At 46.9% G+C, this 13,016-nt stretch overlaps 1 protein-coding gene across 2 annotated transcripts; it reads left to right on the plus strand.

Annotated features, from left to right (window-relative positions):
* The first annotated feature begins 4,643 nt into the window (after positions 1 to 4,643).
* Positions 4,644 to 11,679, plus strand: LOC107385152 (kelch-like protein 10). 2 transcript variants are annotated; one of them, XM_070548990.1, is made up of 3 exons: positions 4,644 to 4,731; positions 8,505 to 8,680; positions 11,150 to 11,679. In XM_070548990.1, exons 2-3 carry the CDS (start codon positions 8,544 to 8,546, stop codon positions 11,583 to 11,585), a joined length of 573 nt encoding a protein of 190 aa, XP_070405091.1. In that variant the 5' UTR covers positions 4,644 to 4,731; positions 8,505 to 8,543; the 3' UTR covers positions 11,586 to 11,679. The 2 variants fall into 2 exon arrangements, with proteins under 2 accessions (XP_070405091.1, XP_015814325.3); XM_015958839.3 differs by lacking the exon at positions 4,644 to 4,731 and having other exon boundaries at positions 8,256 to 8,680.
* Positions 11,680 to 13,016: the final 1,337 nt, after the last annotated feature.

A 13,016-nucleotide genomic window follows, 5' to 3' on the forward strand; every position in this document is an offset into this window, starting at 1 on the left:
CGCTGGGCCAACAGCGCTTGCCCAAGGGAAGACTCCCTGTAGTGCACAAACATGATTTGTGAGCGGCGAATCCCTGAAGTGCGTGACACATATCGTGCGAGCGCGCACACTGGGCAGAGAAGATGGGAAGCCGCCTTCTCCTCAGAATTATGGGGAGGAGGAAAAAGTCCAGCCAATGAAATTGACCTGGATTTGAAGGAAGTATTAATGTTTTTTGGGCACAAAGGCTGGGTTGGGGCATAAAACAGCAGACCCGCCATCTTTCCGGATCCTGAGGCATGCGGGAGCCACTGAGAGGGCGGTTTGGTCGCTCACTCTCGTGACTGATGCCAGTGCCAGCAGCAAGGCAGTTGTAAGTGACAGGAACTTGAGTGAGACCTGGTCCAAGGGCTCAAATGGGGCTTCAGATAAGCCACGCAGAACCACCGTTAGATCCCACTGGGGAATTAGCGGACGGGACACAGGTCTGTTCCTTCTGACACCTTTTAGAAAACGTTTTGTGAGGGGATGATTGAAAACAGATCTATCACCAAAACCCTGGTGACAGGATGAGATAGCTGCAGCATATGTTTTAATAGTGCTAAATACGAGGCCCCTGTCCGTCCGTATCTGCAGAAACGATAGGACATCCGCCAGCTGGCAGGAGAGCGCTTGAACATTCCGCTCTGTGCCCCAGTTCTGGAAAGCTGCCCATTTAGCAGCGTAAGATGCAATGGTAGAGGGCGCCCGCGCACTCTGAATCGTGATGACCACATCATGCGGCAGCCCAGAAACCCCTAATCTAAACCGCTCATCGGCCAGACCCACAGCCGATGGCTTATTTCCGGAGGATGTCTGATTATCCCATCCGCCCGGGGAGGGGCGTCCTCCCTTCGCGGGAGTCTCCACGGGGAGCCGGACAGTAGCGCTTGCTGGTCCGGAAGCCATGACGCGGACAAGCGTCTGGGAGCCACCAGAATTACCGAGAGCTGTTCTGACCGAACTCGGTCCAGGAGACGGGGAATCAGAGGGACTGGTGGAAACGCATAAAGGAGCGTTCGAAGCCCGGGCTGGTGTGAGAAGGCGTCCGCTCCGAGCGAGGTTTGGTCCCGGAGACTCAGGGAAAACCACATGCGACACTGAGCGTTTTCGCGAGCCGTGAACAGATCCACACGGTTCCCCGAACCTTATCCAAATCTGTGATATCAGCGCGGGATGCAGACGCCAGTCGGAGTCGCGGGGACCCCCTCTCGACAGGATGTCTGCCGCTACATTCAGGATCCCCGGAATGTAGGTGGCACAGCAGGTGGACATGTGCCCAACACAGTAAATCTGTGGCTATGCGCAATAGTGGGAGGGATCGAACTCCCCCTTGGCGATTTATGCAGGCTGCCGCCACCTGGTTGTCTGTGTGAACTTCGAGATGACGGCCATCGAGAAGGGCAGCGAAGTGCATGAACACATTCCTCATTGTCATAAGCTCCAACACATTTATGTGCTCGTGCGTGTGGGAGGGCCAGCGATCTGGCGCGTAACAAGCACGTGCCCTCCACCCCAGACAGTGACGCATCCGTAAACACAGATACGTATGACGCAGGACGTCCGATGGGAATCCCGTGTGAGGGGATGCAGGGATTCCCCCAGTGAGCGAGGTCCCCGCCCACTGAGGGGGGAACCCTCAACATACGTCTCTTCTGACGTATCGGGTGTACCCGGAGGCAGATGAACCAACTTTGCAGGCGCCTCGAGTGCAACAACCCCAGCAGCACCACCGAGTGGGCTGCAGCCACCATGCCCAGAAGTCTCATGACTAACAGGGCTCTCACGATCTCGCGGGGTTGCACGCGGGAGATCACCGTGGTGAGATCTGCCGCCCTCACCGGCGACGAACGTGCTCTCATTAGAGAGGCGTTCAGCTCCCCCCCGAGAAACATAATCGACTGGGATGGAAGAACAGAGTTCTTCCCCCAGTTTATAGAAAACCCCAGGGTTGACAGATGCTCTGTTAACCTCCTGGTTTGCACTGACGCCCCGTCCTCGGACCGGGCGCATCGGAGCAGATCGTCCCGATAAAATAAAACCCTCGTTTCCGCCGTGCGCAGTGGCTGCAGCGCGGTCTCCGGACATTTGGAGAAAGTGCGCTGGGCTAGCGAGTAGCCGAAAGGGAGGCATTCGTGCGCGCGTTCCGACAGCGGACGTGTGCTCGAGGTCACGTGAGCAACGTCTGAGGATTGGTTTCGCGCCCTTACCGCCGTCGCTCGTACCAGAGAACTGGGAACGACCCATGGAGGGCTGTGCTCGAAAGAGCAAGTGTGAAACAGCTGGAAGAGGCTGATCCGCACCGCAGAGCGTGGAGTCCATGAAGGACGAGTGGGAGCCGGGCCCGTGCACGGGAACGTCAAAGTGCCAGCGGATGGAGCTGCGCAATGTGCGCGCTTTGCGCGTGGTCGCGACAGCGCCATGACATCCCGTCCCACCCAAAGTTGTGGGGGAAGCGGGATGAGTCGGGCCTGGCCGTAGGCTGGGGGCGGTGCGCAAATGGAGCGCACCCTTACAGCTACCCGTGTAACATGACCGAGTCCGACTGTGTGAACATGCAGATGTGCTGCAGTGCTTGGTACGGGGAACATCATGTGTGAGGATTCGGCAGAAGGTTCTGCAGAGGACTGTAGGATTGTGCTCTCGATGTGACGTTTTTTGGGTTTTTATTTCAAAACCAAAATTATTCACAGAGTTAACATTGCAGCCATAAGCACACATATTCCCCCCAACGAGTCGTTTTCGTGGTTGTTTTCGGCAAGGTTCCTGTGACTGCCAAGGCTGTGTCTGCTGGCTCGTTCGGAACCGTTGGCCGCCAACTCCCTGGTCCCGCCTCAGCGGGAGGCCGGCTCCGTGGGGCGGGCCGTGCAGCTGGGCGCATGGAGTTTCCGCGCCGTTCGTCCCATCCTCTGGGGGAACGGCCGGAGTGCAGGCTGACCGAGAGTGGACCAGGTCTCGCACCGTGGCTGAAAGTTCAGCTGCTGAGCCCTCTAGATGATGCTCGTAAGATGGGGACCAAACAGAACGTCAGAGGTGATGTGGCCTTCCAGCATCTCTCTGTGCAGGTGTTCAGGAATGGAGGGCAGGGCCATGAGCCACAAGGCCCGCTGGATAAGGGTCTGCCAGGCAGCAATGCGAGCAGAACCGGTGAGTACAGCAGCACACAGATTGAGGATGGCATCAGCAGTTTTAGTAATGATGGTTTTTGACTCGACAGGAGAGTCAAGCTCCTCCACCATTTTGGAAACGCCAAAGGCGAGAAGGCGATGTTATTTCCTGCAGCGCTGGTCTAGAAGGCGCACTGGTGTGCGCGATCGGCGAGCCGCCTCAGCAGCTGGTCATGCTTAGTGGGAACTGCTCGCGGTCCAGTGAGGTGGTTCTTGACGCCACACAGCGAGGCCAAGTCCGGCTCCAGTGGAGGAACGGATGGCCAGCCCTGGTCGGAGAAGCCCTCGACCTTGGTAATGGGCGCATATGTGGAAATTGGCGCCTCGAGCCTGGCAGGCTCGGAGAAGGCGGCGGACCAGCAGCTCATGGCAGCGGGGAAGTGCGGCCAGACGGGGTCTGGACAGCGCGTCTGTGTTGCCCCAAAAATTCCCGCCAATTCATCCGCCTCAGGGGAGCCGGTTCTGGAACGGCTAGCCACCTGCGGGTCGCAGCCGCGGAGATGATGGCGGGCAGCTCCTGGAGCAGTGCTCTAACTGCTAGCAGGGAGGAGCGAGAAACCACTGGGGCAGAAGGACCCGCTGAGCGAGGCTCGTCGACCTCCGTGTTGTACAGGAGGGAATAATGGCTGCGGCAGCCAGCCTCGTCGTGCTCCTCACGAGGCTCGTCGACCTCCGTGTTGTACAGGAGGGAAAAAGGGCTATGGCAGCCAGCCTCGTCGTGCTCCTCACGAGGCTCGTCGACCTCCGTGTTGTACAGGAGGGAATAATGGCTGCGGCAGCCAGCCTCGTCGTGCTCCTCACGAGGCTCGTCGACCTCCGTGTTGTACTGTCGGGAAAAAGGGCTATGGAAGCCAGCTTCGTCGTACTCCTCGCTGTCGATGACATCGTCCAATCGGTAGGAGCCAGCCGGCTCCTGGCCGACGTTGAAGAACCGTAACGCCTTGTCCAGCGAGTATGTGCCAGCCACCGGAATTTCCTCGTCAGTGGAGGGGGTGAAGTACTCGACCCGGCGGACCTTTTCAGCCACGGGCAGAGCGGTACAAAACGGGCACGAGGCCTGGGGGTCAAGGCCAGGCCAGCGTGGTGAGCCCCGAGACAGACCTCACACTTGGCGTGCAGGTCGCCGCTGGAGATGGAGCCCATCTGGCAGGCCGGGCAGGTCCTGGCGTCGCTGGACATGGTCGGTGAGTAGATTTTCTTGTATAATTGCTCTTAAAAGAAGCTCTTAAGCTTGGCGTGAAGAGAAAACGGAGGCGAACAGTGGAGTCGCTCCACTTATATAACCCACAAGGGGTGCCCACGTGGTGGGCGTACATTTAAGCTCTTCATGATTGGCTGATGCTGAGATCACCCTTCCAATAGCAGCTCGCTTAAGGGCTAAGACTAGACGAAATAGAACGAACTCTGCATCAGTCACACGCAGCTAAGCGCAAGAAGGGCGGGATGAAGCAAGAGCAGGACAGAACCGGTGGCGTGTGTGCGGCAAATGCGTCTCCATGGTAACTGAGAGGGAGAGAGCTCACATTTGTCTCAGCAGAAGTTATGTGTAAGCTATCGTGTGATCAGACTTATTCAATGATGAATGATTTAGGAGAATTTTAGCATCCAGAGCTGTAGTATGCTTCATAGATGATTAGGATATTCAGTGAAACTACTTTAGTCTTTGTTGCAGATATTATATATGTGGACAACACTGTGTTGCTACACTTACTGCTTGTTTTACTGACGGGAGAGGTGAATGTTCAGCTTCATCCGTGACGAGTGGCGTGTCCGATGGTTGGCTGAACGTGACAGAAGCGGCAGCTGCAGGAGCGGGTTGTCGGCTCAGGACAGCGTCCAGCGTCTCTCGTCCCTCCAAGGGCGTTTAGGCTCCTTGTGTGGGAAAATGGTCGCTAAAGCATTTAGTTTCTGCCTTCTCTTATACCCAGCCACTCGGGTGAGCTCTTTAAGTAGTCGTGGTTGACTATAAACCTCAAACGCATCAGGAGTAAAATGTTGGGAACACAGCCGCGGATCTTTGGGAAGTTGTGTCCATCCACAGGCATCTTCCCACTGCTTTCTCCTCTTGTTGCCAGTGGGATAGCTGTAAACTCACATCACTCCCCTTGTTGCCCTCTGACTGGAACTTACATCCAAAAGCAGCACAATGCAGCATTTTACTTAATAATTAATATGGTTAGAGCATAAACAAACACCAGCGTCAATTGCTGTTCTCCCAAGAGCAACCAATATACGTCATCGCCCCCAGAGTGCAAACATGGCGTCCTACTTATGTCAACAAATGTACTAAATAGGGATGAGCGAGTACACCACTATCTGTATCTGTTCAACCATCTAAATTATCTGTATCTGTACTTGGAGTGGGCGTGGCATACCCCGGAAGTGGGCGTGGTTTAACTGGAAGTGGGTGTGGTTTACATCAATATATTATTTTAAGTCCTAAATTGATATGGATTGATCAGAAGTTGCTATGTGTATTGTTTATTTGAAAACTATTTACAGAGCAGCCTCAGAACTGAGATGAAATATTTTTGATTACAATAGTAAAGGAACTATTACAGAACAAGTTTTTCAGTCAAATCAGAACATTAATATTTAAGTGCATGGATTAATACATCTGAACTCATGCAGTAGGAACTAGGAAATATGAAATACTAGAACCAGACACAACTTTATGTATATTTTAAATTTGAATTTGATTAAACTGATTTTTTCTTAACGTTCTTGGCATTTTCCCACACAAAGTTAAACAAAACAATGTTGATTAAGGTGTGTGTGTGAGAGAGAGAGATAGAGAGGGAGAGAGAAGCTAGCCAGCACTGACCCATACTGTGACAAAACAGCTGTGAAGGCTTTGCCCCGTACCGTCCATCTGGTCAGACACAGAGGTTTTATTGCAGTGAATGACGGATTCTCTGCATGTGCTATTGCTGCATGGATTGCCTTAAACTTCCCTGAATGAGACAAAAGGACTCCAAGCTGGTTGACCCAATCCAATGAGTCTCTGACCAGAACTGAGGCTGAGCAAACTTTCTGTGTTATTAAATTAGTACAGTGGGCTCCACAATGAATGTACAGTGCTAGCGGCTGCTCTTGTTTTATTCGAGCCTGCGCCAGCGTGCTTCCCAGCCATGTTAGCAGCCCCATCATGAGTTTGACCTCGTAAACCCTGCTTAGGTAAGTTTAGTCTCAGCAGCACATCTTGAATTACTTCAGCAAGGATTTTTCCTGTTGTTTCTGGGACACAATACAAACCAAGGAATTCTTCATGTGGTTTTAGGTCTTTGTCAACATAACGAAGGCAAATACTTTCTTGCTCTTGCCCGGAAATTTCTTGTGTTCCATCCATAATAACTGCATACTGAAGAACTGGTTGAGCTCTTATTATATCGGCTATTCCACGAACAATGTTGTTGCTCATTGTTGACAGAATTTCATTCTGGATCTGTGGACTGATGTACTCTTTCTGGGACCTCTGCAACCATTTGGCTAAAAGGACATCATCCTCTGCCTTATCTTTTAGGAGTTGAAAAAAATTACTGTTTTCATCATCATGTCCTCTCAAGGCCTGTCCCTGTCGTGCCAAATATTTGATAGAACTTACAATTTTCTCTAGACAATGCCTGTTGTCTGCCTGTTGATTTGCCAAAACACTGGACAACTGTGTATTCATAGGGTGATTTTCTTGCGCAGTGACAGAGACAGCATGACGGTGTGTATGACTACCTTCGTGTGCTTTAAATTTCTCTATTGCTTTTTTCTAATTTTTGAATCCAGAAGTGATGAAGGTAGGTTCTGATTTTACAGCAAATGGTGTAAGTTTGTCCAGGTAAGTTCTCATGCAATAAAAACACAAAACGCCTTTTGCACTGCATCATAATGTAGCCAGGGGAAGTCCTTGTACCACTGCTCTTGGAAAGAGAGAGTTCTTTTAGACAAAACCTGAGTGTCAATGAATTTTGGGTGTGGCTGATATGGCTCTGTCCACTGTCCCTTGACTTCAGTAGCTCTCGGCTGTCTGTCCCTGCTCTGAACATCCTAAAAAGGAAAACAGTAACAATGTCACACAAGGCAAAGAGACTGCAGTTGCTACAAGCAGGAACCCCTATTTTTCCTTTTTTGGTTAAATATGAGTATTTGTCTACGCTCTGTGATCTAACACAGATGAGTGCAGGAGTTATCATGAATCCATCCGCAGTAACTGTATGGTGAGCATTACTGTATGTTCACATTTACTCGGTTATATTAATGCCAATTGACTTTCAAAGACAAAATCTACCAAGTGGTGAAAAGGTAGCTTTTGAAAACATTTAGCATACTATTTTCTCATTTTCTCAGCTATCTAAAATCACCTTGCTTCACTGAAGTACCTACCTGTAACTCAGCAGGTCTGGCTCTCCCTGTCTCACTGTCAGCTGTTTCCTGCTTAACTTCATCTGCTCTTGCTCTCTAATATGAAAACAGTGAACATGAATAAGAAGTTAAAGAAATACTGATTTAATAATTAATTTTTACAAGCTAATAAATCTCATATTATGTGACAGACAGTTGAAAGACACATAAGTATAATTTAAATTGAAGTACAACATATGTGTGACTCAGGGCGTAAGGCAAAGCCCAGATAGACAAGAAAATAACTTTTATAGCCCTGTTCACCAACATTCTTTTTTTTTTTGATCAGGGTAAAAAGTGGCCAAAATTGCAGTCTAAAAGCACCAGAATGCAGAGTTTAACACTTATTTTTTCAAATATTTCTAAGGAAGCAAGTACACAATTTATTTTATTCTTAAGCCGTACTGCCATTGCTGATCACTGGTTCACTGAAGAACAAAAATAAGACCAACTGTCACTGGCGTGATGCTTTTAGATAATCTAAAAGGGAAATTTGGTCTCATGCATTATTTTCAGATGAACTAAGTCAAAGGTGAAAGGAAACAAAACAAAAACAAATCTAAAGAACTAAAAAATTATTTTCTGTTACCTAGCTACATTCTTCTAGCATTTACCCAGCGTGCACTGCTCCCTTGGAAGAACAGGATCATAAATGAATAACCTGGCAAAGGTAAGTTCTTCTGATGTTTCGAAATGTCAACTTCCATCAACCTGAACTAGAAACACACTTCACACACAAATAAACAGAGACGTTGAATAATGCTGTTTAATCAGTGCTGTGGAATGTTAATTTGGACTTCATAATACTAATTTGTGGAAACATAATTTTAAAAGTCAAAGCAAATTTCTGTGTTATTGGTCGTAGAAATGCAGTTTCCATTCTGCATGTGTGATGTAACCAAACATCTGCTCCCACTCGCCTCCCAGACCAGAAACCACGATCAGAGATATTTTCAAGACATCAAGATGACTGAACACAGCCTCAGGATTAAGTCCGTGTTTGATCTCAACTTGAATGAAGACTTCATGGATGCGGTCATCAAAGTCCAGGATTTGGAGATTAAAGTCCACAAGGTTTGCCTCAACTGTATTCCTTACTTCCGGTGAGTTGGTCCTCAGATGAATTAGAGGGAGAAGAAATATATTTTGTTTTATTTAAGAGTTTGAATGATAGAATCATAAGTCATAAAACAATTAAAGGGGAAGACTGAATCACACTGCCATTTTAATAAAGTTTATCCAGTAAATATGCTGAAAGAAGAATAATTAACAAAAGCAAGTCACCCCCTCCACCTCCCTCACCCATGGTGTCCCACAAGGCTCTGTGCTGGGGCCCCTACTCTTCCTCCTCTATCTGCTTAATCTTCAGCACATCCTGAGCTTCGTTAAAGAAATCTACCATGTTTATGCAGATGACATCCAACTGTACATCTCCTTTAAGCCCCATGAGATGTCTAAGCTGCAGCTGTTACACACCTGCTTAGACTCCATCAAAACCTGGATGGCTGAGAACTTTCTACAGCTGAATGAAGATAAGATTCTGTTTCTGCTGGACATGACTGCAGTCTTTGACACTGTTGACCATCACCTCTTACTGGATAGGTTGAGAGACTGGGTAGGCCTATCAGGAACTGCTCTGGAGTGGTTCTCCTCTTATCTGTCTGAGGATTCGTTCTCAGTGGCCATCTCCAAGTTTCAGTCCTCCACCTCCCTCACCCATGGTGTCCCACAAGGTTCTGTGCTGGGGCCCCTACTCTTCTTCCTCTATCTGATTCCTGTTCCACACATCCTGAGCTCCTTTAAAGGAATCTCCTACCATCTTTATGTAGATGACATCCAACTTAACATCTCATTTAAGCCCCATGAGATCAAAACCTGGATGGCTGGGAACTTTCTACAGCTGAATGAAGATAAGACTGAGATTCTCATCTGTGCCCCAGTCAAGCTGGTTCCCAAAGTCAGCGACTCTCTTGGTCAACTTTCTTCTCACACCAAACCCTCTGACAGGAATCTTGGTGTGACCTTTGACCCAGCTCTCACCCTGGATTCTCATGTCAGCTCTCTTGTTCATCTGAAAACCTTTCAGGCTGGCTTTGGTGCGACTTCCTGTTCATCGTCTTCTTCATCACGGTCTTCTATAGAGCTCTGGGAGTTTACGTCACGTTTCCCGGCATGCAACAGTTCAAATCGAAATGGCGCCATTAGGCAGGCAGAAGCCGGCAGCTGGGCTATTTGTTATTGTCAGAAAACTCAATCAAACGGGAAATATGGTAGATTCCCGTTGTGCCCCAGGATGCAGAACAGACACGGACGACATAAGGAATGAGCCATCTACGGGATTCCCCAAGATCCGGAGCGCCGCAAACATTGGATCATTGTAATAAAACACGCTAGTGACCGGGCTAAAATGAAACTGTGGGATCCCGAGAGTAAAGGTTTTCGCTTATGCAGCGACCGCTTCATATCAGGTACTTAAACCAACGTTTCCTCAACTGTGTATGGTATTTATTTTAAATGCTTTTATTACAGTTCTTAGTGGGCTTCCTAAACTTATTTAGGCGTGGCTTTTTCTGTCTTATTACTCATAGCAACAAGTAAACATCACGTAAAACGTTGCCTCGGGATTTCTGCGTGCTGCCGTTTACGTGCTTTATGATCAAAGCAATTAACCGGCTAAGCTGTATTTAATTTTTAAGCAATGGTTGATCAATTGTCAGATCACACATAAAAAGCACTTTGGATTGCTATTATCTGTCTCACCGAGACAGCTCTCAGACAGATCCTGAGACGCTCCTGCCTGACATATTTATTTTATTCACGGAAAAAAAAAAATCAAACTAGTGATTTCTCTTGGAGTTCAGTTTATACATTCACAGCACTCTATTTAAACTACTTACGTGTAAATCTGTTATTTGTCCATCCATCCATCCATTTTCATCCGCTTATCCGGAGTCGGGTTGCGGGGCCAGTACCGTCGAGAGGCCCTGACTTCCCTCTCCCCAACCGCCGGAGCCAGCTCCTCCGGGTAAATCCCAAGAAGTTCCCCGGCCAGGTCCAGTAAGAAGTCCACTCCGACAGCTTCTGGCGTTTTTAAAAAGTATCCCAGGGGCACGGTGGTCGGAGATGTTTAGTCTATTTAATTTCTGACTATATAAAACGATTTCTTCGGTTTTAAAGTGTGAAGTAAACTCCGACGAAGTAAAATCCAAGCGGATCCCGTTCACGTTCATGGTTACATCCGTGTTTGTTTACCTTATTTTCCTGCCAAAACTAACTGAGAGTCACGTGGGGTCCGGAGCTCTATTCATGCTGCTGTTTCTACCAACTACTTTTTTTTAAAAATATTTTTAAATCATTTTTAATTTTGTTTTTGTGAAGCACCTTGTGATTTTTATCCCGAGAGGCGTTAAATAAAAGATCATTTCATCTTCTTCTTGCCCTTTTCCACAGCACTGTAAATAACAGACGAGATAAAAAGTGGCATCTGTTTCCAGGGGATCATCAAAAGAGATGAAAGTGAGAACATTTACTGTCACACAATAAAACTAATTCATCCATGTGTCTTTTTCCAGATCACTCTTCACACGCTCCCCCCCAGAACAGCGGGTTTATGAGCTGTCCTTCTTGTCAGCTGAGATAATGCGGGTCATCATTGACTACATCTACACTTGCTCACTCGCCATCACAGAGAGCAATGTGCAAGAACTTTTGGAAGCGGTTGAATTCATGAACTATGTGGAGCTAATCGAAGCCTGCAGCAACTTCCTGATAACGCAGCTGTCCCCAGACAACTGCATCGACATCTGGAGGCTCACCTTTACCACCTTCCTTCCCAGGCTGCGTTCTGCAGCCTTTGGCTACATCCAAGAGCACTTGGAGGAGGTTGCTCTCTACGACGACAGCAGCAGGAGAGAACTGTTTAGGAGGCTCTCATCAGATGGATTTCCCACTCGTCAGTGGAAAATCAGAGGGACACCCATGTCCTTTTGCTCACAACCTTCTGTATAGGACAATATTTTGAGTTTGTGATGAGAGTAGAGTTGGTTTGCATCCATCAGACAAGTAAAAATGGCTTTTGTCTATAAATCTGTAGCTGCATGCTTGCAGCAAAATCCCTAATAAGGCACATAAACATGTTTTTGCATATTAAATTCATAAAATTGACACAACAAAAAGGCTTTCTTTCCCAACTAGTTCTTCTTTTTGTTTTAGAACAACTCGATAAAAGACACTTCAGCAACCTTCTGGTTTAACGAGACGGACTCATTACGCTAAACCAAATACTTTATTTGTTATAATTGTGATGATTATGGCTTTCAGCGTGTGGAAAATCTCAATTTGTGAAAAGTTTCAATATTCTAGACTCAAAGTGTCAGTTAATGAATCCAGAAGACCCGCAAAGCATTCCTGAGACTTTAGATAGTCTCGCAGTCTAAGCCGGTTCTGTGACTATTTCACCATATTCTGTACATGAAAATAACTAAACAAAACATACTTTACAGATGAAGCAGAGCTACCACTAAGAATTCAAAACAAAACCTTCTCTGAGGATTTAACCAAATTCAAGTGAAAACAGGAAGTTAAAAACTGTCTCCTGAATATTGATGCATTAATAATTAGGAGGCCATTAATACAGGGTATCTACAGGTTTAAAGGAGCCAAATTTAAGACTTTTTAAGACCTTTTTTAAGGCCACTTTGACCAAATTTAAGCTATAATTTCCAGCTATTGCCTGGAACTGATGCTAACCACGTCGCGAACGTGGGATTAGCCATCCAGTTACCATTAAACTTGCACTTCCCCATGGCTCAAGCACCCACTAGCTTAACCAGCTAATGTGCTCATCTAAAAATAGTCCCCTTTCATAACCAACTGAATGTGTACGGTTCCGCTTACGCCAACATCATACACCAAAAATGCTAAACACTAACTAGAAATTCACGAAAATTTTATAGAAATTAAAGAATCTTGTTTATTGGGTCTTCGGTAATTTAAGACCTTTGGAAACTGTATTTAAGGATTATTTGTCATTTTTAAGGATTTTGAAGACCTTAAATTTGGAAAAGAAAATTTAAGACTTTTTAAGGACCCACGGATACCCTGTAATAAACTAATTAAAATAACATTAAAGAGTCTGATTTCATAAGAAAAAATAAAAAATCTGATTGACATAATTGTGCACACAGAAACAGGAAATGTTTGATGTTAATCCCAGATTTGTGAAAACAGGACAAGCTCACGTTGTTACCACCATGGTTATGTTCTACAGCACTGGTTTAGTTGGATTAGGACCAAAACAACTTACCTTAAATCCACAGATTCAGTCATTTTTCAAAGTCTTTCTGTTATTTTATTGTTTGTTTAATGAAAAGCAGATTTCACCTTCCTGATAAATGAACTGGAAGTGGGACCAGCTCTAATATTAACAAAGACAGTAGA

Source organism: Nothobranchius furzeri, chromosome 1, assembly GCF_043380555.1.
Source record: "Nothobranchius furzeri strain GRZ-AD chromosome 1, NfurGRZ-RIMD1, whole genome shotgun sequence".
NCBI classification, from domain to species: Eukaryota; Metazoa; Chordata; class Actinopteri; order Cyprinodontiformes; family Nothobranchiidae; genus Nothobranchius; species Nothobranchius furzeri.